The following is a 23734-nucleotide window of genomic DNA, read 5'->3' as shown; positions in this document are numbered from 1 at the left end:
CTTTCCACGGGAGCCGACGTCGTAACCTCAGCTTGAAGAGACGTTTTCTTGATCTTATATTTCGTCACCATTGACATGAGGATCCCTTCACAGACCGCGTCATCAACGATGAGACTCGAAATCACAGAGTAATCTGGTCGATTTTACAGGTAAGAGACAGAGACGTACGCTTTGCCCAGAAAATCCGCCGGTACGCCCAGAAGTTAGAAATGTTCGATCGATCATACGGCTGAGGAATCTGTGGCTTGGACGCCACGAACTGCCACGACGACACAGGATGGACGGACGGTGTTGATGGTAACCGCAGGACGGCGGGTTTCAACAACGACCTTCTGACACAAGGCACCGGATATTTCGCAACCAAAAGATCTATACACACGAGATGCCATCGCGTTCGGGAACTAGGAGAGGTATTACCTCTTTTCCATACTATTCTTGGGTGACTTGACTGCGATTGCCCGGAGTTAGGTCCGTGACACAGCATTTTCGCTCGGTTCACAGCATATCTTCTGGCACGAGGGCGATTCTGCTTTGGATTTTCCCGGCGTGCAGGTCTTCCAGGACGCTGGGAAAGTCGGCCATGCTCCCCGTCACCACTTGAGGCTTGATCACGCCTTGCCCAATCAGGACCAAACACGCGACGAGATCTTCGACCGTGCCCCCGTAGCTGCAGAGAATATCGAGTCGTTTGCGCACCGCAATCATCGAGGGCAATGTCAGCTCGGCCTGCAGCAATCCCACCAGGACGACTGTTCCTGCCATGCGGACTGAAGGTGATCTGATCAGTGACTGACTACGACGACAGGGGAAGGCATTTGGGTCTCTAGTTAGACTTACCGCTCTCGATGGCCGTCCTGAATGTCTCTGGCACTCCGACAAAATCGATTGCAGTGTCCACTACCAGCCCCCGCTGCGCAACCCATTCGCTCACACTTGCGGTTCCAACGGGCACCACATCCTCGCTCTTAACACCGAACTTGACCGCTTCATCCAACACCTCCTGCCTCTTGTCCACCACGATGACTCTTGCGCCAATGTCCAAGATTATCTGCAAGGCGTTGAAGCCCAGCCCGCCTAACCCGTACAGCAAGACCGTATCCCCGTGCTTGACTTTGGCTCTGCTTACGACGGCTTGGTAGGCTGTCAGGCACGCATCGGTCGCGACAGCGCCGGCAGCTGCACTGATTCCCATGGGCAGGTGGACGGCAGCCCGTTCTCGGACGGCAATATACGGAGCAAAGGAGCCGTCGTTTCCAATCCCGTAGTGTTCACCGGCGGCACAGATCTGCGGCACTCCGCCAGAACATTCTCGACAGGTCGAACTGCCGCAGCCGGGTACTGACAGGATAGACACCATGTCACCAGGTTTGGATTTCGTAACCTTTGGTCCGACTGACACGACTTCGCCGCAACCTTCGTGGCCCTTGGCAGAATCTCAATTCAATACCCAAGTGTTGAGAGAGTGTGGGGGGGGGGGAGAAATTGCAGACCCTGGAATCATGCTGCAAAAGGTACTAGGTATCTTACCAGCGTGTATTTGTCAAGATAATGGCTCGGTTTCACTTCCATATTTAACAGGGCGAAATCGCTGTGGCACACTATAGAAAGCCGTCAGCACAGTCTAAATGACCCCCCTGGGACCCCCATTTAATATGTCCCTTGAAGCGGCAGGTCTTTTCCTCACCTCCCGCCGCGTGGATTTTGATCAGCAGGCCATCCTCTGGGGGCACAGGCACGGGCACCTCGACGCGAATCTGTCCGTTTCTCTGCCTTAACACGAGTACTGCATGTTCATGAAAAATACCGAGGGGAATAGCACGGGGTGGCGACATATCAGTTCCAGCGTCGTCAGATGTACTGGGGAAACATGGACGTACCGGTTTCGTACTGCCGAAATGCTTCTGCCACGCCAGCATCGTCTTTGGAACCTCTTTGCCAGACATCTTTCTTTGTTCTTTCCTTCACGACCCGGTTTTGTTGCTGTACCAAGGCCTGGGAGATGCTAGACTAGGTGAATTCTTCAAGGGCTGCAGTCAGCGACAAGAATACGATCAACCTATTTGCTCACGGGTCAGTTATATCAGTAAACCCTTTGTTCCTGAACAGAGACGTTGAGGGAAATTTCACCCTTCGTTCGGCGGCGGAGGAGAGCTGACCTGGGTTGAGTTGAGTTGAGTTGATGTGTAGTTCGATACGGTGGCCCCGGTCTCTCGGCAATGAGGTGCCAACTCGTTGTGGGGGGGGAGGTTGAACCTAATCTCACCTGTTGGTACCCCGTATTACTCGCCGACGAAAACGAAGGGAACTCTTTCTCCAATTATATTTCAAATCCTCGAGCGTGTGAAGGTGCCTTTCGCCTTGTACGGCCTGGCCTTGCTTGGTTTTCTTGGCTCTGTCGTATGATCGAAAATGCCGCGGTACAATGGTACTTGTACAGGCCCTGGAAAATGGCATTATCTCATTGATCTGTATTTTTGATGCGAACTTGGTGGTTGGATGAGAAAATCAAGTCAGCTGATTCAAGGTCTTCCGACGCGCTTTCTTGAATTCCAGATGAAGCGGAACGTCGAGACGCGAGCTGGCCGGTCCATGGCAAGAATTGCCCAACAAGATCACTGCTCGCACAGCACGCCGCGCCACTTCCGCCGAGCCCGACGAGGAATCGATTTGTTTCGCCTTTAAAAAGGCCTGGCCGTCTGCAACAGGATTGTGGCTTGTTGCCAGCTGATCAACACCTGAAGGTGGTGGTATGCTGATTGCGTTTTATTGTCATGCCAGGGTCGGATCGAATCGAGCATTAAAACAATGGCCCGAGCAGGTAGCTCTTTTGCGGTATTCTCAAATGAGCCGATTTCTCCCCACAGGCATTTCCGTCTGAGTGCCAGCTCTTCGCCTATATCCAAGCGTGTCTCGTCCTACCATCTTGTCGCGCACCCGAGTTTTCTTAAGCTCCCCGGACATTCGGTCCTCAGCAATCATGGCCGAAATCATTGGCCTCGTTGGCGTTGCGTCTCAACTGGTCGAGTAGGTTGTCAAGGCCATTTCGCTGGTGAAGCAGGTGTGGGACGCGTAACACACCCTGCCTGACCAGTTGGGTCGGTGGCAGAGTGAGATGGAAGAGTTCAGAGACATAGTGCAAGCTGTGCAGAATGAGCCAGCCTTCGATGAGAAAATTGTCATTGCAAATCTGAAGGCATGCAGCGAACTCGTTACAGACATCGGAGTGAAGTACAAGTCGATTTTAGGACGATCAAGGAAAAGAGCCATCCGAAACTTGACAAGCTCTTCACGACGTTCCGCAAATTACGAGAAGAAGGGGGCCTTGATGATTTGTTCAGTCAACTCAACCGACGGAAAGGATCCTTGTTGATTATCATCAATGAAATACAACCGTGCGCTTCCCGGAATTCGAGGCTAGATGCTGACCAGGCTAACAACTGGTAGGAGATTTCTGAGGGCTCTGGAGCTCCAGCTCGTCGTCGCCGATCAAAAGATTGGTGATCTCAAATGCAGCTTCCTTGCAGTACAGAACACAGTCACACAGCTGTCCACAACATTGGACACGCTAGAGGCGACGTTGGTAGGAAGGATTATCTTTCACATCATCCCCGACCATTTCATGTCCAATATTCTCAAATGCAGGTGAATATCGATTCTCGTGCGCAAGAGAGTTTACCGCGAACCCATAGAGTGAATCTGGTGGTCGAATTTTCCCAAAACACCAAATATGTCGAACACCAAGGGTTCATTGACCATATTTAGCGGTCACTCAATGTGACAAAAGGCAACAGACGAGCAGTGCTGGAGGGGATTGGAGGCGCAGGGTGCAAACCAACCAAGAAAGACCATTAATACAAGAACTGACTGATGTCTAGCAAAACGCAGATCGCTCTGGAGTACGCATACCGCGTACAAGCGGACTCTCCAACAACTTCTGTGTACTGGATCAACGCAAGCACAAGCGGTAGTTTTCATCAGAGTTTTCGGAGGCTCGTCAGCATGGCAGAGATTCCTGGTATAGATCTCGCTAGAGCCGATGTGGCCCAGGTTGCTAAGCAATGGCTTGAGGGCCGGGACTCCGGGGTGTGGGTGCTGATCATTGACAATGCAGATGAGCTGCGCTTATTCTACCCTGACTCGTATTAGGATGATCCATACGAATGCGACGACGACGCCCAGGAACCACTGTCGAATTTCTTTCCGGGCAGCATCGTGGGGTCGATCCTGCTCACAACCAGAAACTTCGCCGTTGCGAATCGATTTGCTTCCGAACGAAACGACGCTATTTATTAACGTGGATAAAATGACAAGCGCAGAAGCGGTAGAGCTCTTCTTCAGCCGAAGTGGCCTAGGGCCTGAGAGTGTCTGCCCTGATGATCTCGAGAAGCTTCTTGGGGGTTATCTTCAGTATCTAGCTCTTGCCATTACGCAGGCCGCTTGCTACATCTCTGAACGTAAAAAGCTCAACGTCTCCGTGCCAGACTACCTGAAGCTCCTCGGGGGTGGACCACAACACTCTGAGGCGACTGTTATGGATACTCTCAGCAAGGAATTCGAAGCACATGGACGATATCGGAAACGCAAGTTTCAACGACATCCAGTGGCGTTCACCTTCTACATCTCGCTCCTGCAAATTAAAAATAGCAACAAGCGGGCAGTCAAACTCCTCTCAATCATGGCTACCGTTGATCGATCGCAAATACTGAGGGATCTCCTGCTGGAAGATTGTGAGGAGCAGTATGGCGAGACCCCCAAAACTACTTGACGCGATAGCCATCCTTGAAAATTACCACCTGGTCACAAGCGAGGACGGCAGAGTTTTCAACATGCACCCGCTCATGCATCTAGGAATGAGAAAGCTTTTGACGGACGGAAAGCTCGACAAGGTAGCCGACAGTCTGTTGCTCAAACTCTCTGGAAAGTTCCCAACACCCGAAGACGAGAAACCAGACATCGGAGATATTTACGCATCCCACGCGAAGGGGGTTATTGATCACGATTTTGAATGGAGATTTCTTGAAGTAAAACTCAACCTCTGCCATTCTGTTTGTCGGCATTACCTGTGCCGGGGTGGCTATAATAACGCTTTTGATCTTGCCCGAAAGGCCGCTGATTGGAGCAGAGCCGGTTTCGGAAAAGAGGGCCCCTTGACAATTAGCTGATGTGCTTGGATATAACTCGCAGATTGCCAAAGCCGAAGAGACGCACCTCAAGGTCTTGAGGATTCGGGAAGCCAAATATGGTGAGAGTCATCGGGATACGCTAAAGAGCGTAACTAGTCTTGCAATGGCTTGCGAGTGTCAAGGAAATTTCCTGGAAGCAGAGAGGCTGATACGCAGAGCTCTAGACGGAAGGAAGAGTTTACTCGGCGAAGATCATCCGGACACTCTATCAGGTGTGGAAACTCTCTCCTTGGTGTTCGGCGAACTGGAGAGGTTCGACGAGGCTGAAGCTCTGTGCTGTCAAACTCTCGAGGGCTGAAGGCTCAAGCTAGGGAGCGAACATCCCGATTACCATGGAAACTTCAGCACGCTAGCCCGTATCATTTACTGGAAAGCCGGTGAAATGAGTATCCCAAACCAGCTTAGGATAAGCCTGTTGGCCGAAGCCGAAGAATACGAGAGAAAGGCGCTGGAGGGAGCCGAAAGCACTCTGGACAAGTCTCATCCCGATGCAACTGCATTTCTGGGAAATTTGGCCATGGGTCTGTGTGATCAAGGTAAAACCAAGGATGCGGATGCAAATGATGGAAGAGGTGGTCAAGCGCTGTGGAGACTCTGTCGGTGACGCCCATCATAGTTCCCGATCAGCGATGGCCTTGCTCGCATACCATTTGGCTCAGAGCAACGACACCAAGAAACAGGAGCAAGCAGAGAGACTCGCCCAACGAGTGTAGGACCAGTCTCTGTCCGTACTTGAAGAGGATAATCTCCATCCGGGCACCCTGCTGGCCTTCCGTAGTATCGAGGATGTGTTGAACTGTCGTCGCAAGTACGACTCACTTGGCAAGATGTCCAACCAGATGCTCGATGCCTTGAAGGTGGAACTGAACGACCTCAGCGCGAAGAGGTGAGAACCCAGCTTCGAGGTCCGCCTGAACCGGGCGGGAAAACCCCCCTCCAGCAACACAAATACCAGGAGGCCGAAAGCGCCAGCTCCCGCAATCTGGAGGCATCCATAGATGTGTACGGCAAAACTGACGTCAAGACGCTCATGGCGCTTAAAACGATGGCCGATGCGTTGCCTGGCCAGAATTGCCTGGAGGATGCTTTGGCAAAGTATAGGGTCTTGATGGGAGCCCTCTGGCGGCTTGATGACTGGCTCGACAGCCATTGGAGCGCGTGCTATATCAATCTACGCTTTGTCGAGGCTGAGTTGATGTGTCGGAATTCCGCGCAGGTATATATGGGTGGAATGGGCCGCCGTCCTGCACCAGGCCAGCACTTCTGACGAAACGGAACGGTGCTCAGTCCATGACCGAGTGGACATATCCTTTGTCTTGGACCGAGCCGTAAGTCCCTCACCCAGGCGAGGCAGCTTTCGAATGCGCAAGTTTGTGTGTTCAGAAAAACAGAGGGCAAACCAGATCAGATCATTGCCTTGGACTACTTGTTCTTGGGCTGGGCTTGCGGTGGGGTGGGTGCCTTGTAAGTAAGTATATTTAACCAGCTCTCGGCGACGCCCGAGAGTCTTGTTCGCTACATTTCTGACATATTACATACGACCGAATTAATAGAGCGGCAGGCGTCCAGCATGGCGAGCCGAGTGCTTGCCGCTCGTCAAACACCGCGGCGGATGGGGGCCACTCAAAGCCTCTTTGTCGAGTACATGGAAAATGACAGCGAGATCACAGGCACAGAAACAGACACAGAAACAGACAGAGACTGAAGAAAATCGTCCGTACAAAAGATTACATATGTGAATTCGGCTACCGCCAGCAGTGCGACTTGTCCGTTAGCTGCACACGCCCTTCGCGTTTCTCGTTGGTGAACCTTGCCGTTGTGGATCGATCTCAAGGATCTTTGCAGTGTACGCCAGACTCTCAAAAGGCCAAGAGGAACCCAGAGCCGGGTGCAGCCGCACATCCAAGAAGTTTCTTACAATCTGATTGACCATGGCTGACCGAGGCCACCCACCGGTCGTGCTCGAAATCGAGCCTGCCAACGAGCCTGCCAACGAGGAAAACGGCTTTACAGGCCGTAAACAAAAGTATACTTCCGGTCTGCATATCTTCGGGGATTGGTTTTCTCGTCTTCAATCTCTTCGGGGCTCATGGCCGCCAGTTTGGCTTGCCGTCGCCTGTTGACCGCTGCCAATGTGAAACGGTACGCAAGGTATCCGACCAATGCAACTGCGATGAATGCCAACGTCACATAGAATGGTCTGTAAGAAGGGTGAGCAAGACGAACGAGTTGCGTTGGTCCTTGGGTGTATGTGACTTACATCAGATACTTCGGCGCATACGATGCGCGAAAGAGTTGAGAGCCGATGACTCCAGACAGATTTCCGAATCCATTGACGCCCAAGACGAGTGCTCTCTTGCCGGGCTCTAAACACTCTTCGCATTAGCGAAGCTTCCCATATCTTCTGGGGTGCGCACATACCAGGAGTATTCCCGCTCAGCCACGCCACGGTCAACGGTGCAGATACATAACTGCCGAACAGCAAGATGCACAAGCCAGCGTACTTGCTGCCGTGGCCTTGGACAGTGACGGTGATGATAAGCCCGACGAGTGTGATTAGGAGACCAACAAAAATGTGATAGCCACGTTCCTTCCTAAGATACTGGATGTGAGTGGGTTTGCCGCATGAATGAAAGCGGGATGATTGCTTACATTCGGTCGGAACTGACAGCGAAGATGTACAGCCCAACTGCTCCACAAATATATGGCGGCACAGACATCTGGAAGAATTAGAAGCTTCTCGCGCACGGAGGGTGTGGACTCCTTACCAAGTTCGCCTCGATCGAGGAATATCCCAACCCAGCAACAACAAGAGGGAGAAATACAGAGAAGGCTTGACCAGGGACGCTAGCCAGTATGTTGAAAAAGAGCACATACCAGAGCTTCCAGTCCTTTGCCGTCTCAATCACGTCTCGCCGGGTCAACCTCTCGTTTTCGATCCCGCTGTCGCCATAGGTATGCTGCGCGTACATCGCGTTGTCCAAGCGGATCCGCTCCACCGCGTATGCACGGTCTTTTTCTCTCAGAAACCATGCGCTGCCCGGACCGAGAGGCAGCCAAAACCACGCAATAATGGCGATCAGGCACGTAGCGCCGCCTTCGATGATGAAGAGGTATTGCCAGTTTTTGAGCGAACCGGTCTTGATGTGGAAAATGCCATACGCTTGTTCACGCGATCAGCGTTCGTTTTCATCTTGCAAATGAAGATGGACAATACTTACCAATAGAGCCAGAGAACGCACCAGCGATGGCATATTGGCCGTAAAAGAGTCCTATGCGGACGGCAAGGTCGAAACGCGTATAGAAAGTTGACAGGTAGAAGACACCTGAGATGTGTCACACGTATAAAGTCAGTGGTGTTCCAAGATACATTCCTCCACAGATGCGGTGGTTGGAGCATCGCTTGTGCGCAATCTGTTGGGAGAAGAAGGGAATTTCAGACGCAGCAGGAGTGACTGGACTTACAGCAAGGATAGAATCCTGCTTCCTGTTCTAGAATTAGCACTGAATAGTTCTATGAGGAAACACCGATGCTTGTTCCTCCTACACCGGTGAAGGGTTCTCGGATAAGACTTACGAAAAGCCCAATGAGTAGACGCGTACCAATGAGGGTACCTAGCAACAGAGTCAACAATTGTTTCGGTGGGAACGGTTTGCTCCTGTCAAACCTCGCCCTTTTATGAAAGCCTGGCAAATGGTGAGGATGCCCCAGCAAACCATGATGACAGGCACCCAGTTCTTCGCCCCCAGATATCTTCCTATGGCAGCGGAGGGAGGCTGGAATAGCACGAAAGTGATGAAGAACAAGCTCACAGCCAGGTTGAGATCATCTGGGTGAGCTCCGATGTCCTTCGTAAAGCCTAGTATGACAGTGTCAGGAGGAAGGCTGAAAGCTTGACTGGTATCAATGTCCTTGGACAGGACTTACCTTGGGTCTCAGCATTTCCCACATTGCCCCGATCCAGGCCGTTGAAGAGATATAACAACGACAGGAAAGGCAGGAGTGCGATATCAAATCTCCGGTTCAGCGCCCGGTTCAGAGCTTTCTCTTCATTTGTCACGGGGACGTGACCAGCAGGCACATTTCCGCTCGCCTGACGATCGGTCTCAACGGGAGACCAACCAGCCTCGACATGGTCCGAGTGTTGTTTCTCAGACATCTGGGTCAACGAAGAGGTGTTATCAAAATCAGAAATCGCGCAGAACTATGGCTCCGAGTATGTTCAAACGAAATCAGATGTCTCTCCTACCTGAAGCAAGTGGCCCAGCTTTATATCATAGCCATAGACATAATGGCGAAGTTCCGTACGCGGGTACAGTAACCGTATATGCGCCACCGATTTGGAAGCGACAATCAAGATGCGAGAGAGTACTAGGGCGCGGAGAGTGATGTAAAGGTGTTGTAGGTAGGCAAGTGAAACCCTTAGGAACCCCAGACCAGGACAGCTACCCAGTTTTGACAAGGTTTTGTGCGGGGTGTTGTGCGCCGAGTTGACTGGCGGGCTTCGATAGCCAAGCAAGCCCGGTGGAATATACGGGTAGAGTACCCGCGACGGCAAAGTGGATAGACGGCATATGTCACCTTGATAGGAATAGTTCAAAGGCCCTCCATTCTGCATGTTCCTCCCATAAGTACCAACTGCTCCGGCTGCCCTGAAATGAGGGTAGAGCCCCAGTTACTGACATAGAGACTTCTCGTGGCAAACAATCGACCACGATGGCAGTTGACCATGAGGATGCTGGCAAGCGATCAAAGACCCTCGACATAGGCTTCAATGGTGTTTCAGTATCAACTGATTTTCGCGGGACGGTATCATTGGCCTCGGAGTCATCAAAAGCACAAACTGCTGACAACAGTCCCAGATCCTGCAAATAAGCGCCTTCCATCCCAAACATGGCATTGTTCTCGCTGAGCCCTATGAGCAGTTCGATGGCACGAGGTTCAGAGATACTCCGTACGTACGAGAGTACCGAACCCGAATGTTGAAGTCGGTCGAGACGGGCAAGCCAGGTTTTGGGCTGCGTTTTGAAGTCGAGAACCGGGACACGAAAGTAACCCTAGACGGTTTGGGCCGGGCGACAATTTCTTCCCGCACAGTTGACGGTCTTGCAATAACGACATCTCTGCGCGTCACCGAAGATGGAGAGGTCATTCAATATTCGGAGGTGAGGTCTTTTTGCGACTCAACGTCCCTTATAATGTACACTATGGATTTTGGTATCAGCGTCAACCGGGCATCGGTGAGTTCTCCCGATAAAATATATCGCTATAGCAGAGCGCTTTTGAAACTCTACGTTTCTGAAACCAGCTGGCCGATGCTAACAATGAATCAGTACGGGCAACTTACTGAAGGGGGACCAATCCCAATCCCCAAGTCAGAGAACAAGCTCAGCATCGCCGATGGTGGCCGGGGCATTCTGATCGTCAACGCTCCCCTTGGTGCACAACTTGAAGGACATTTGGAAACCGACGGTCAAAGGGTCAACTTGCAGGAGGCTGTTCAAGAAAAGACTTTTGTGAACTGTCCTGTTGAAGGAGCGTGTTCTCAGACCTTGGTGATCCCGCCACGAGCGTCGAGGGCGCTGACGGCAAAATTCACCTTGCGGCCGGGAATTGGTTTTCAGACGTCTCGCGAGGCAAATCTTTCACCAGTAGTTGGATTACCACCACTTTGGCGCGACCAAGAGACTACCAGCAAGTTCATCGTTCGCAGAAACCTTGAGTACATCCTTGGTAACTGCACGGTGCCGCTGTCGCCTTCCAAGCATGCTGTTTGCCTCCTCACGGATCATGTTGCTTTACCACTCGGGTGGATGAGAGACAATTAGTAAGTGTCAGCAAATCTCGTTTGTCGTTGCTAACCCCAAAAAGTTGGCAGATTCAATTTCTGATCCAAGTGTACCGGAACCTTCAGAGGTTATCAGAGGGAGAAACTTGCGTCGCTTACTCTCAAGTGATCAAAGCCACGGCGAAGGGCCATTTGACATGGATTTTCCGATATGCACAGCAGCCACACCACTTCTGGCACAGGTCATATCTCACAACAGGCCGGCCCAAAGACGGGGCGGTGTTTCAGCTGGACCAGCAGTGCTATCCGCTGCTGGAGGTCTGTGACTTCTGGGAGACCTTTCCAGAGGAACGAGCATTTGTGGAAGAAATCCTGAAGTCAGACGCTCTGTCTCAAGTCCTGGGCCTCATCGAATCAAAGAGAGATCAATCTACCGGACTCTTCCCGACTGATGAGACTCCGGGCGATGATGTGGTAGAATATCCGTTCCACTTCTCAAGTCACATTTTGTTGTGGCACGCGTTGTCCAGGCTTGCGAAAGTAATGACGCAGGTGACGGGTTCTCCATTGGGGAAGCGACTGGCGGGCTTCGCTGAAGACGTGCGTACCGCAACGTTGAAGCATTTCCTGTATGCTGATCCAACGCGAGGATCGCCCTCGTTCTCGTACCTGGTGGATGGTGCGGGTCAGCGGACGTTTTACCACGATGCCAATGACCTGCCAACACTTTTGGCTCCCTTGTGGGGTTTCATAAGGACCAGCATTGAAAAGCAAGCGTGGCAAGGCACGATGGAATTCGCGTTCACCGCTGCAAATGAAGGAGGGTACTATGGTGACGGAGCTTTTGGAGGCTTGGGCAGCGTTCATACGCCAGGACCGTGGACACTGGGATACTTCCAGCAATGGAAGTATGCTCAGATGACGGGCGACGCGCAGGGAGAGGCTGTAGCATGGAAGAAGATCTGTGGGGTGATGTTGTGGGATGGGACGTTTTCGGAGGCAGTGGATGGGCACTCAGGGGAGTGTACGAGCAAAGCCTGGTTTAGCTGGCCTGGATCGATGATCGGGAGCGGGTTGCTTTCGCCAGGAGTCAGAGAGAGGTACCTCTAGGTACCGGGTCTCTGGCTCGCTGGGTAATTGTCTGTCTGGTGGAGATGCATTGCAGGTGAGGGCGAGGGTGAGGATACGAGGTACGAGGTACAGGGCGCGGAATATGGACAATGTGGGGAGCACGGAATAGCAGCTCGGAAATTAAGAGCTCGGCAAACTTTCCTCAAACAGCGAGTATCGCTTTGGAGCTCCATCTTTTCTTCCTTCCGAGTAGCAAGGCTCCTCTTCCTTCTCACTGACTCGATTTCATTCAACGCCTGGCAGGAAGTGGAAGGTGAGTCGAGGTAATAGCTGTCTGCTATAGTCTCTCCCAGAAGCATTTCGTCTTTTCCCTGGATCGTCAAACGCGCTATGTCGGCCGCGCCAGAGTCATCCTACCTTGGTCCATGGTGGTAGGCCCGGCGGATGGAGCGTCTACCTGTCAACCCTCGGCGGCATAGAATTGCACCGGAGCTACGGAAGAGAATTGCACAAGCGTAGGATCCCCTCCCCTACCCCTTGCGTTGTTTGTATGCCTTGAAACTTACTCTCCGCGTCCGAAATCAAGATGCAATAATTGCAATGTTAAACGGGCCAAATGCTCTGGAGGCCAGCCATGCGAGAGATGCCGCAAATCGTCGCGCGAGTGTTTGTATCCTCAAGCCGTGCAGACCGTCTCGATCCCACGTCAAGAGTACGATGCGCTTAAAGCAAGGTGTGCGTTGCTGGAAGAGGCTCTCGCAGAAGCCATCCCTTCGCAACGTGAGAGGGACAAGTTGATTCAGCATATCCAAGCAAACAGCCATGCCCCCGAAGGACCTAGACCTTCCGAAAATTTCAGCGAGGACATCGCCGAAGACAGCCAACACTTCCGAGAAGGGCGCATCCTTCAAGATCCAGACGGCACGGTGCGCTATCTCGGTGAATCTTCAGGCGCCACTTTCCTGAATCACTTACGAGAATATATGGCGACGGTGTTTCCGCTGGCCTTCGAGGCCGCTTGGACAGGTGCCTCGAATCCGGATGCCACGGCCTTCATCTCGGCACTGGGCAAATATCAGACTCACGATAGCCGACCTTTGTTGACCACTACCGTCGACCCTCTCATATCCCCAACAAACGAGCAGGCTGCGGCTATGCTGTCGGAATTTCAACACTCGGCTCAGAATGGTGAAGGCACTTTCGCTTCTGGTGGCATCTATTATTGGATCGACGTGCAGGCTGTGCTGGACGAATATCGAGCCTATGTCGAGGGCGTGAAGACAATCGAAGCGAGTCCTAATATGGCGACGGCCAATGCTGCGTTCGCTGTTGCTTGTCAATTTAATCCAAAATGTGCACCGCCGTGGGAAACTGGATTTGGACAGACCTTCTTCGCGAGGGCAAAAAGCCTAGTTGGAAATCCCCTCGACGATTCGACCATTAATGATGCAACCGTCCTTGCTCTTCTGGGGTTTTACCTGCTTAATAGTAATCGACGTGATGCTGCATACATCTACGTCAGCGTCGCGATGCATATTCTGATTGTTCATGGAGTTCACCGAGCCTGGATGGTCGACGAGCAAGGCAAACGGCTGTTTTGGACGGTTTATGTCCTAGACCGGTCAGCCCACAGCTCTCCCCTTAGTCTTCAGATTTGCTAACAAGTCGCAGTTGGCTGAGCTGCCTAATGGGAAGACCGGCCCTTATTTCCGACGACGCGATCAAATTGGATCTGCCCCGAGATTCAAGGTACCTAGACTCTCTCCGGACACTAAAGTGATAGCTGACGAAGTGAAGTGACTTAGCTCCTGCAGATGGCCTACGAGCTCATATTGAGCTCGCCAGAGTCTCCAACTATATAGTTTCAAACGTCTATGATGTTGCACGTCAGAGCGATGAACCTCTCATGACGACTTTATGCATTCAGAAAGCCCTCAGGTTGTTGAAATCTTGGTCAAAAAACCTTCCGGCCGCCGTTATAGGCACAGAGGAGAATTTGGGCCGGGATCGCGCTGTTGGGGAGCTACACATGGCCCATAATCAGGTGAGCTGATCAGCATACCCAAAGGCAACTTCGCTAACATTGCAGCTCATCATTCTTACTCTCCGGCCTTTGCTCTTCATCAATGTCAAGAGATTTACAGCGGATATGCTTTTGAACCGTCGAACAACAGGCCTTGAAATATCGCACAAGGCGGAACTCGATCTCTGTGCAGATGCTGCGAGAAGAAACATCAGTCTCTGGCATCGACTTTTGAACCTACAACGGCCAGCGAGGCTGTCAGTTTCCAGCGTACATTATTTGTTCAATGCTGCCCTCACATTGCAGCTTTATCAGCTTCTGGCCCATAGTGAGGCACAAGAAGACTATGAGGAAGTGGGGTTTGTCATTTCCATCCTGGATGTGGACCAAAGTAGCAACAAAGAGTACGCCGCCGATTGCGCAAGGGTTCTCACCGACTTCAACTCGCTCGTGGCTAGACTAAAAACTGTCGATCTGTCGAGGACAGGCCCTCGAGGAGAAAACGTTCGCGATCGTGTGCATGGTTTGCCATCTGACTCTTCCATTATCCTCTCTCTGGACGGCGAGAGTAGTCCGACAAGCTACGCAGAGTTCCAGCGTCAATATCGGTCTGATCTTATTGAAGCAAATGCTGAGCGCACAAGCTCGCCGCTGTATGATCATCGCACTTACAATGAGCTTATATCATGGCTAGAAAGGGATAACCTCCAGCAAAAGTTCGACTTTCCGCATCGCTTTGGATGAACTCATCCAGCACTCGGCTGCTTTGACCGCAAATCGTGCCAGAATCAATCACACCGAATCACACTGGATCATGCTCACAGACGATGAAAATGACCCATATTCCGCTATACACTGAGTTCACTCTGTATGACGTCATTTAACTCACTTCCTGGCGGTCAAATACATCAGATGGTTTACTTTCCAACGCCCAGAATCGTTATCAACAAGGGTCAACTCCGTTTCGCTGGTCTATCCGGACGAAATGGCTCACCATCACGTGCTATAAGCCAGCAATGACTTACATAATGCTCCTGCCATTGCTTATGGGCTTATGACTGGAGTCCATTACCATTCACCTCCATTTCTATGGAGCCAATCAGCACAGACATCATTCTTGTGCCTCCTGCCGAATATATACAACCTTGGTGTTCTTCCAGCTCGAAGAACTCAAACAGCTCGACAGATCCAACAGCTCTCACAATGGCTTCTCCTCACGCGTCCGTCAATCGATTTCTTGAGGGTATCAATACCGCAAATCTCGAAGTCATGTTGAGTGCTTTTTCATCGGATGCTGAGGTCATCGATGATGGGAAGAGTTTCACTGGTGATGCGATAACGGCCTTGTGCAACCACGGCATCATAGGCCATCAGGGGCGAGTCAAAGTCCTGGATCAAGCCGTCCACGATGACGGCAAGACGCACACCCACGTCATGATGGACGGAGACTTTGGTAAGGAATTTGGGATTCACGAACCCTTCGACTTGTTCCTTCTCGCCACGGTCAAGAATGACAAGATAACACACCTCAACATGGGCGATGTCGATCCCAAGAAGCCAACCGTGCGGGCGGTCTATGCGTCTGTGGCTAGCCCGCAGGACCCATTGTCCTCAATCCGGATCGGCCAAAGGAATATCCCAGAGCCAAAGGAAGGATGGGTCCGAGTGAAGATGCAGGCTGTGGGTTTAAACTTCCACGACATCTTCACCTTGCGAGGTATGCTGATGCATGAGATCCGCTATCCAATGATTCTGGGCAATGAAGGTGCAGGGATACTTGAGGATGGGACGGAGATTGCCATCTATCCAACCATGGGGGATCCCGACTGGAAAGGAAATGAGACGATCGACCCAAAAAGACACGTATTCGGCGAACTTGTCCAAGGGAATCTGGCCGAATACGCCATGATTCCCAAAAGAAATGCCGTGCCCAGGCCCAAGGGGCTGGATGCGAGATCAGCAAGCGTGATGGGAATTGCCTGGTTGACAGCCTACCGAATGATGTTCACGCAGGCAAATCTTAGAGCCGGCCAAACTGTTCTGGTACAAGGATCATCTGGCGGTAAGGACTCAGCCTATGAACTTGGATTTGCCTTTGTTATATCCTCCATGACGATAACTGACATTTGACAATTTGCAGGGGTCACGACAGCGCTCATTCAGATGGGCTCTGCTGCTGGTTTCCGCGTATGGGCGACAGGCCGGACGAAAGCGAAACGCGACCTCGCAAGCTCGCTTGGCGCAGAAGGTACTTTCGAGCCCGGCGCGAAGCTACCATATCTCGTGGATGCTGTGTTCGACACGTCAGGAGCATCGACAATGTCCCACTCTTTGGCCTCAGTGAAACCAGGCGGCACGGTAGTGTCATGCGGAATTCACTCGGAGGGCGCCTCGACAAACATCACCATAAACTTGATGCATCTCTTGGTAAACCAGATTACCCTGACAGGGGTTTATACGGGCACGCGTGAGGAATTCATCAACTTGCTGGATTTCGTGACCACTACCGGCATCAAACCGTATATTGGCAAAGTGCTGCCTTTGGAGAATGCTGACGAGGGGCTGAAGGACATTTGGGAGGGCAAAACGAACGGGAAAATTGTAATTGAGATGTGAGATTAGCGCCGAGACGCCAAGGCGGCTCCTGCCAGGTCTAGCATTTATCTAGCACGTAAAAGGTATAGCATCATGGCTTACCGACTCACCACCGAATGCGGCTGGGCTGGCTGCTTATCTCCTGAAAGTCGTCACGGACCTCGTACGACTCGAATCAGGGAGCTTCTATGTACTCGGTACTCGGTACCTCAGGTAAGATCGTCGAAAGAGACTCACCATAGTGGACCAGCATTGCGACCAGCACGGGGCCTTTGTTTACCTCTGTGTACCGCCAGATCGTCGAGAGGTTACCATATGGCTCTTTGGACCGGCTTTCCCGCGGGCTCTGGACCGAAGGTGAACGAGGATTCGTGCCCGGTGCCTCGAAAGCCACTCAAATGCAAAGCAAAGAGCCATGACTTCGAAAGGAAACTCTCATCCAGGTTCATCGTTCCTGAAGAGGTGCAGTTGGGCCCCAGTTGTGTTCTCTGGCCGAGGGTCTGACTTCTGCAGATCCTCAAGAATACCGACTTGGAGTACAAGGGCCAATCTGTCCTCTTAATGATGCCCTATGAGATTCTTCTTGCAGTATACGACAATGTCGCTCACGCTCCATCCCAGGTTGCCCTGGCACTAACTTGCAAACGCATGGCTATTGCAGCGCGCAACGTCCAGCTTTGTCTCTCGCCCACCTCGCCCAAGTATGCGGGCTTTCTCCCAAAGGCCGTTTTTGATGTTCCGGAACTCATGACCCAGTTGAAGCCCTGGATGCCAGCCGATCTCCGCTTGTGCAATCACTGCCTCACCAACAGACCTCGGCGTGAGGAATATTGGAACACCATCATTGGCTGCGAGGTCAGCAACTTCTGGGTCCAGAAGACTGGTTGGGACTTTCACAATGCGAGTTGGCATAAGCAAGTGCACGATATCTGTCCCGCATGCCATGCTTCCTGCACCCTGAGCGATTATGTTGATTGCGATGGTTGTCGAGCCCTCGGGCGCCTAGGCGATGTGGACTGGGCCAGGGTATCTGACTCCTGGAGAAGGAGGACGGAAGAGGAACTTCGAGCTGGAAGATTCGCAACTGGACCTTCATAAAGAAGTCCCGAGTCCTTGAACCTAGGAGTCAGCCCCAGTGGACTTGGTTGGTTACCGCACCTCTCGTCAAGTTCTTTCCAACAGCGGCGGAGCGGGGCTGGCAAGATTCCAATATTCTCAATGACGTTCGCCGGTTCATGTACAGGATCTAAGCTACTTGTATGATCGCTATAACGGTGCTCGAGCTTTCAATGTCGACTTGGCCAAACCCTCGAGGTGGCTGCATCGCAAGGGGATCATCTGTCAAAGGTCACTTGGAGAAAATGTAAGAGGAGATATACTCAAAGAAGCGAGAAACGCATTTTTCTGGCGGACTGCCACCTGAGTCTCCTCCTTCACGATGCCTACTTGTTCGATCGCACCACATGTGGTACACTTTCCAAGGCTGTGCAAATTGTCCTCGATAATTGCCAACGCAAAACGTTGACGCAACACAAGAGCAAGAGAAGCCAGGCGGCTCTACTTGTGCTCAACTAATAAGCACAGGGCTGTGCTCAGCTCATCCAGGGGGCTGAAGCGAGATGAGTGACGGAACGCTTCCGGGTTCCAACAGGGTTATCAAATGGTTTCGGCGAATAGAGCCGAAGGACGCCCTGCAATCGACGGTTGTTCGCGCGTCGTACATCTGACAGTCCGTCGAGCTCGCTGGAGGTCCGAAATGATCGAATAACCTATGCTTCATCCGAGTATCTGGCTGCTGGATGATCGGGGGTAAGATTTCGACCTCCTTTGGGTAAGTTCTGGCATTCTCAGCCCCTTACAAGGGGACAGTTTTATTCGCAGGTCAGTCAAGATTTCCAGAACCTACGCAGAACGAGAACGAATCATTGTTGAGATGGCCCGCCGACTTAATAATGCAGTCGATCTCGATTCTCGAAGAGAGCTTCCCGATTGAGAATGTTCTTCTGTCTAGCGCTGTGGAGAATGGGGGCCATGCTCCCATATTCGGAATCTGGTTATCCCAAACCCTGTCCCACGGGACCTATCGTCAGCAACACAAACGGTTTCATGCACCTGAGGGGATGATTGCTCGCCTGAAGACATTGGTCGTGGCCAGACAACTTGGGCTGATATGGAGGAGGCGCATGATGCAGGCACCAATCGAAGCCGCTGTGCGGTAACAACAGGGCCAACTAGAGCGGAGTACCAGACCGGCTCGAGGCTGGTTCCCACGAAGACACAGTGATGGCCCAGACGATAGGAGTACTTAACTTGAAGATATGGCCCTGGATCATGTCAGTCAACATCTCAACTCGCACCTTTCTCTGAAGCTGGCATTGACCAGAATCCCTACCTGATACCAATCTAACTGCAAATATGAAATCCTTCTCGGTCCTTGGTGTATCTACATTGGCTGCATTCGTTACTGCCCAATCTGCGCCAAATTTCCCCGTTCAGGTCGACACCAACCTTCGTGTCGACTTCCTCAACAGTTCGACGAGCGTTAGCCCACCGGGCACTCTGCTGCCCCGAGACGGTATGAGTCTGGACCTGACTCGATGTGACATCTATTGTTAACACATTTGTGCAGATGTTCTCTATGGCCCAACAGTGTATGGCCCCGAAAACGCCACGGAGGAAGCCACATACATGCTCTTCATGGTTGACGAGGACGTTAACACGGGGAATGGTCCGCGGGTTCAATTGCTTCACTACTTCCAGCCCAACCTTGTCGGCATCAACCACGAATTGTCCGTTGAGCCAAATGCACGAAATGCCACGACGGCCGTCGGCGCGGAGTATCTGACTCCCTCGCCGCCTGCAGGAGATGGACCGCACAGATACACGTTACTGCTCTACCCTCAGCCCGAGGACTTTACTGTTCCGCAGGCTTATATATCATTCAGCCCACCCGCCGATGTGAATGCGAGATACCCTTTCAACATGTCTGGTTTTGCTGAAGCTGCTGGTCTGGGACAACCGATTGCCGCCAATTGGTTCCGCGTGGTGAATGACACAACCAGCACTGAGACTGGCTCGTCGACAACCTCGACGGCTTCGGCTTCGTCCAGTGCAAGTGCAAGTGCAAGTGCAAGCTCTTCAGTCAATTCTGCAGCAGGTCTAGTCGAAGTGCGTGGGAGTGCGAGCGAATTGGTTGCAGGACTTGTAATGGGCATGGCTGGTGCATGGCTTTGGATATTCTGATCGACCTAGATGTGCGGGCAATTGGCTTCATTGTGATGTCCTGGTACACTGTATGCATACTCTTAGATAGACGGCGTGCTATTTGGTAGATGACAGAATTGTAAATGTCATCATTTTTAGGAGGATCCAGAGGGAAAGTTCGCTTGAGTTTCGCACCCGATGCGGCGCCGAAGTTTCGTTGACTCCGCCGCGACTCTCCGCATCCAGCATTCTGAATGACTTTCTGCCTGGCACGAGACCATATTTCGCAGGTCATATCAGACACGCCGCGTCTCGATATATATATATATATATATATATCTCCCAGACTCGAGGATGAGTGTCTTGCGCTCCTTCTCTGTGCTGGGAATTTACGACCGGCTGTACAGGAGAAGTTACGCTCCCTAAGTTCTCATGAATGAAACCCATCTCTGTCAAAACTTATCTCTACTCTCCATTCGACAGATCGAGCCGTTCACCAATCGACCCAAAAGCAAAAGGAATCACCCAGGCGCAATCCAAGCCTGTAGCAATCATGAATGGAACGACGTTTGAAGACCAGAATGATGAGTCTGACAACACGCCGCTCACGCCAGGGAGAATGGCTGAATTCTTCGGATTTATCAAGGTAACATGAACCCAGAACCAATTGCGTGGGAATGCGTACCCGGTACCAATGCTAGATCTAGTCATTGCGAGGTTTCGGAGGAGATTTATCCGCCATCACCGCTCCGGCTTTCATCCTCAGCCCGACATCGTTGACGGAGTTTCCATCTTATTGGTGCGAAGATCCATACCTCTTTGTCGCGCCAGCGAAGGAGGGCTCCAAGGTCCTTCGTGCCCTTGCAGTGTTGAAATGGTATCTGAGCACTCTTCGGGCGGAATGGTCCAAGCAGCGTGGGATGAAAAGGAAACCTTTGAACGCCATCCTTGGAGAGCTTTTTCTGGCCCACCGGGAGGATGGGGAGAATGGAAAGACAGAGCTTGTGGTCGAGCAGGTCAGTCACCATCCGCCAATTACGGCATATCACATTCGAAATGAAAAGTACAAGGTCACATTGGAAGGCTATCATCGGCAGAAAACATACTTCAGGGGCAGGCCTTGCATTGACCGAATTGGACATGTCTTGCTCCACCTGGATGCCTTTGACGAAGACTATCTGGTCACCCTACCAGGCCTTCGTCTAGAAGGACTGATTCCTCCGCCGCCCTACCCAGAAATCGAAGGCAGGAACTACATTGTTGGCGGCAATGGCATCATGGCCGAAATCGAGTATTCCGGCCGAGCGTGGTTGAGGGGGAAGAAGAACTCGTTTCATGCCAAGCTCTACCATGAAGGGCATGCCGGCTCTCCACTGTTTACCGTCCGAGGTCAGTGGGTGGGCGGCGCGTTTACCATCTACGATTCAGCGAGGAGACCGATTGAAGTGGTGGACACGGCGGCGGCACGCAACCTCCCGGCGATGGTGGTCAAGCCTTTGGAGGAGCAGGGTCCGTTAGAAAGTAGGCGGGTTTGGCACAAGGTGTCTGAGGCCATTAAGCAGGGCGAAACGAGCACTGCCAGTAGGGAAAAGCACAAGATTGAGGAAGAACAGCGGGCGCTTAGGAGGAAAGAGCAGGCAGAAGGCATCGAACGACAGCCTAGATACTTCAAGCTGGGGGAATGGAGGCAGGCGGAGAAGCTACTGGCAAAGGCCGGGATGGACATCAGGAGGGAGGAGACCAAGGGCATCTGGCGGTGGGTTGGCGGGCAGTGAGCGTGCAGCCATGGCCACATCTACCCATATGCAGAGAACCTCGTACCCAGTACGGGGACCGTCTTCCCATGTCGCTTCGATACTTCAGCCTCGTCGGGCAGCAGCCCCGGTTGCCACAAGGCTTGCACAGGGCTTGACAGGGTAAATAATTTCCCGCAGCCTGATCCGTATTGGACCTCGGCATCAAATCCTCGATGGCGAACTGTGTGTGAATTGCTCATCAACCACCACACTCGCCTACAATACATACAATACGTCAAGCCAGTCTTTGTCTGCGGCCGAAAGCGACCCGAATCCCGATCTTTATCCTGTCTTGTTATCACATTTTATTTAGACATGCCTCTCACCAGGCAAACTCACATCTCTCCTTGACCCTACCACCCCCCCCCCCCCCCCACTTCGTCACAATGACAGACGCTCTCTGCGGGCCCTCCAACCCGCTTCAGAGCTTGCAAAAACACACCCAGGTAGACCGGACGCTGCAGCAGGACCGTCTGGTCGGTAATAGACAGTCGCCTGGCCAGGTGAGTCAATCTTCCCGCTCTATTGCTCGGTCCGCTGTTGACTTCTGGTTCTTTGCAGGGCTTTCGCACCCGCGACCCTCGAGCCGGGTCTCTCGACGCCGACTTCCATGCCTTTGAGACGTCCACGCCGCAGCCGTTCCAGTTCCAGCAGCCCGATTTATTCCACCCGCAAAGCCATGGCCCTCCTGCTCCGGCACCAGGCTGGGCAGCCGATTTTCAACAGCTATCCATATCCCAGCAACAACCGGTGCCGGCGGGACAATTTCGCACTGAAGCACCGCTCATCAAGTCAACAACGCTCGGCGCATGGCAGAACGAGTTTATGCGCCAACGGTCAGGAGCGGGTACGCCGGTTGCGCAAGGGAAGCAGGCAGTGCGGGATGGTCCAGTGTTGAGCAATGCTGGCATGTTCCAGCAGTCGATGATGGACCATTCGCAGCCCATGTACCAATCATACTCTGGGGGTTTCCAACAACAGCAACAAATACAGCAGTCGACAATGATGAGTATGGAACAAAGGGTACACATCTCCGACGTGGATTTCGAAGCCGCCTTCGCCGACGCCTTCGCCCACGCTCAAGAGATGGACCAAGAACGCGCAACAAGACTTTCTTCAGATCCTGATGCCATGATCTCTAACGCGGACGTGCAACGACTGGACCAAGGAGAAACCGCACGAATAGGGAGTGATGCTATTGCTTACCGCGAGAAAACGGAACGCACAGCAGAACAAGACACCCGTGACGCGGATGAACTGGCCCGCACTGCAGGCCAGCTTCTCACAAGTGTGTCACACGATAACAGCGAGAAATTCCAAAACAGCCAGTTTCTGCAGCTGATGCGGAAAATAAGGGATCGAGAGGTCGAGGTCCAGGGCGATGAACTACAAGAAACCGGCAGATCGACGTCCATGTCGACGCCGTCGCGGGTGCAAGAACCTCGACAGGCACCCGTCGAAGCGACGACCACGAATAGCCAGACCTCGCATTTTGAATTCCCAGACATGGACGCCGTCTACGCCCCGACGAACACCAGCGACGCGTGGTCAGAAGATGCGGAAGAACATATAAACGCGCAGCACCGCTACGCCGGGTCGTGGGACTATCCTCCCGCCAGTGCGCCCCAGTGGAAAGCTTCTCCGGACGCAGTGACTGCACACGACCCTCAAGTGCTGCTTCAACGGGCACCGTATACGACGTACGGGTTCGACGACGACCAGTATCCGCAACATCCACAGAACCAATTCGAAGCCCTCCACCCCGGTGGGAAGCTTTACCCAGACCAATCTCCCCGCCTGGAACGCGCCGCCATGGACACTGCTGAGATGAGCGGTGCCGTTTACCCAGCTGTTGTTGAAGGCGGAAGCGAAAGCGGAAGTGTTGAGGGCGCGACGCTGGAGAAACGCATCTCAGCGAGCGATTTCGACTACTTGGATTCAACGTGGTTCAACTTCCATAGATAAATACCTATGTACCTACCTCCGTAATCAATGGCTTCTTCGCTCGTTCGAGGTCGCATTGTCTCAATAACTCTGACATCACGTCCCCAAAACAAAAATTCAGCGCTATGT

General features: G+C 52.4%; 12 protein-coding genes across 12 annotated transcripts; 10 read left to right on the top strand and 2 right to left on the bottom strand.

Annotated features, from left to right (window-relative positions):
• Positions 1 to 495: 495 nt before the first annotated feature.
• Positions 496 to 1943, bottom strand: A1O5_12200 (uncharacterized protein; the record flags this gene model as incomplete). The annotated part of the gene is made up of 5 exons (XM_007752769.1): positions 496 to 767; positions 838 to 1423; positions 1528 to 1598; positions 1685 to 1766; positions 1878 to 1943. The coding sequence occupies 5 exons, from the start codon at positions 1941 to 1943 to the stop codon at positions 496 to 498; spliced, it is 1077 nt and encodes a 358-aa protein (XP_007750959.1).
• A 2056-nt stretch (positions 1944 to 3999) lies between these two features.
• Positions 4000 to 4293, top strand: A1O5_12199 (uncharacterized protein; the record flags this gene model as incomplete). Its single annotated transcript, XM_007752768.1, has 2 exons — positions 4000 to 4083; positions 4147 to 4293. 2 exons carry the CDS (start codon positions 4000 to 4002, stop codon positions 4291 to 4293), a joined length of 231 nt encoding a protein of 76 aa, XP_007750958.1.
• A 10-nt stretch (positions 4294 to 4303) lies between these two features.
• On the top strand, positions 4304 to 5481 carry A1O5_12198 (uncharacterized protein; the record flags this gene model as incomplete). Its single annotated transcript, XM_007752767.1, has 3 exons — positions 4304 to 4727; positions 4774 to 5045; positions 5185 to 5481. 3 exons carry the CDS (start codon positions 4304 to 4306, stop codon positions 5479 to 5481), a joined length of 993 nt encoding a protein of 330 aa, XP_007750957.1.
• A 331-nt stretch (positions 5482 to 5812) lies between these two features.
• On the top strand, positions 5813 to 6073 carry A1O5_12197 (uncharacterized protein; the record flags this gene model as incomplete). Its single annotated transcript, XM_007752766.1, has 2 exons — positions 5813 to 5892; positions 5962 to 6073. The coding sequence occupies 2 exons, from the start codon at positions 5813 to 5815 to the stop codon at positions 6071 to 6073; spliced, it is 192 nt and encodes a 63-aa protein (XP_007750956.1).
• Positions 6074 to 7190: 1117 nt separating this feature from the next.
• On the bottom strand, positions 7191 to 9343 carry A1O5_12196 (uncharacterized protein; the record flags this gene model as incomplete). Its single annotated transcript, XM_007752765.1, has 10 exons — positions 7191 to 7383; positions 7444 to 7549; positions 7605 to 7777; positions 7836 to 7903; positions 7952 to 8346; positions 8405 to 8509; positions 8649 to 8670; positions 8761 to 8798; positions 8852 to 9043; positions 9112 to 9343. The coding sequence occupies 10 exons, from the start codon at positions 9341 to 9343 to the stop codon at positions 7191 to 7193; spliced, it is 1524 nt and encodes a 507-aa protein (XP_007750955.1).
• A 557-nt stretch (positions 9344 to 9900) lies between these two features.
• On the top strand, positions 9901 to 12082 carry A1O5_12195 (uncharacterized protein; the record flags this gene model as incomplete). The annotated part of the gene is made up of 4 exons (XM_007752764.1): positions 9901 to 9993; positions 10047 to 10424; positions 10518 to 11011; positions 11056 to 12082. 4 exons carry the CDS (start codon positions 9901 to 9903, stop codon positions 12080 to 12082), a joined length of 1992 nt encoding a protein of 663 aa, XP_007750954.1.
• Positions 12083 to 12643: 561 nt separating this feature from the next.
• Positions 12644 to 14810, top strand: A1O5_12194 (uncharacterized protein; the record flags this gene model as incomplete). Its single annotated transcript, XM_007752763.1, has 5 exons — positions 12644 to 12709; positions 12733 to 13664; positions 13715 to 13792; positions 13841 to 14087; positions 14133 to 14810. The coding sequence occupies 5 exons, from the start codon at positions 12644 to 12646 to the stop codon at positions 14808 to 14810; spliced, it is 2001 nt and encodes a 666-aa protein (XP_007750953.1).
• Positions 14811 to 15269: 459 nt separating this feature from the next.
• A1O5_12193 (uncharacterized protein) lies at positions 15270 to 16682 on the top strand (the record flags this gene model as incomplete). Its single annotated transcript, XM_007752762.1, has 2 exons — positions 15270 to 16128; positions 16207 to 16682. The coding sequence occupies 2 exons, from the start codon at positions 15270 to 15272 to the stop codon at positions 16680 to 16682; spliced, it is 1335 nt and encodes a 444-aa protein (XP_007750952.1).
• Positions 16683 to 16976: 294 nt separating this feature from the next.
• On the top strand, positions 16977 to 17759 carry A1O5_12192 (uncharacterized protein; the record flags this gene model as incomplete). The annotated part of the gene is made up of 2 exons (XM_007752761.1): positions 16977 to 17123; positions 17175 to 17759. The coding sequence occupies 2 exons, from the start codon at positions 16977 to 16979 to the stop codon at positions 17757 to 17759; spliced, it is 732 nt and encodes a 243-aa protein (XP_007750951.1).
• Positions 17760 to 19076: 1317 nt separating this feature from the next.
• Positions 19077 to 19904, top strand: A1O5_12191 (uncharacterized protein; the record flags this gene model as incomplete). The annotated part of the gene is made up of 2 exons (XM_007752760.1): positions 19077 to 19236; positions 19291 to 19904. The coding sequence occupies 2 exons, from the start codon at positions 19077 to 19079 to the stop codon at positions 19902 to 19904; spliced, it is 774 nt and encodes a 257-aa protein (XP_007750950.1).
• Positions 19905 to 20418: 514 nt separating this feature from the next.
• On the top strand, positions 20419 to 21640 carry A1O5_12190 (uncharacterized protein; the record flags this gene model as incomplete). The annotated part of the gene is made up of 2 exons (XM_007752759.1): positions 20419 to 20511; positions 20573 to 21640. 2 exons carry the CDS (start codon positions 20419 to 20421, stop codon positions 21638 to 21640), a joined length of 1161 nt encoding a protein of 386 aa, XP_007750949.1.
• A 407-nt stretch (positions 21641 to 22047) lies between these two features.
• A1O5_12189 (uncharacterized protein) lies at positions 22048 to 23626 on the top strand (the record flags this gene model as incomplete). The annotated part of the gene is made up of 2 exons (XM_007752758.1): positions 22048 to 22164; positions 22223 to 23626. The coding sequence occupies 2 exons, from the start codon at positions 22048 to 22050 to the stop codon at positions 23624 to 23626; spliced, it is 1521 nt and encodes a 506-aa protein (XP_007750948.1).
• Between the last annotated feature and the right edge of the window lie 108 nt (positions 23627 to 23734).

This window comes from Cladophialophora psammophila, assembly GCF_000585535.1.
Source record: "Cladophialophora psammophila CBS 110553 chromosome Unknown aczJe-supercont1.32, whole genome shotgun sequence".
NCBI lineage: Eukaryota > Fungi > Ascomycota > Eurotiomycetes > Chaetothyriales > Herpotrichiellaceae > Cladophialophora > Cladophialophora psammophila.
The sequence above is the reverse complement of the archived record's forward strand: the minus strand, read 5'-3'. Positions and strand labels throughout refer to the sequence as shown.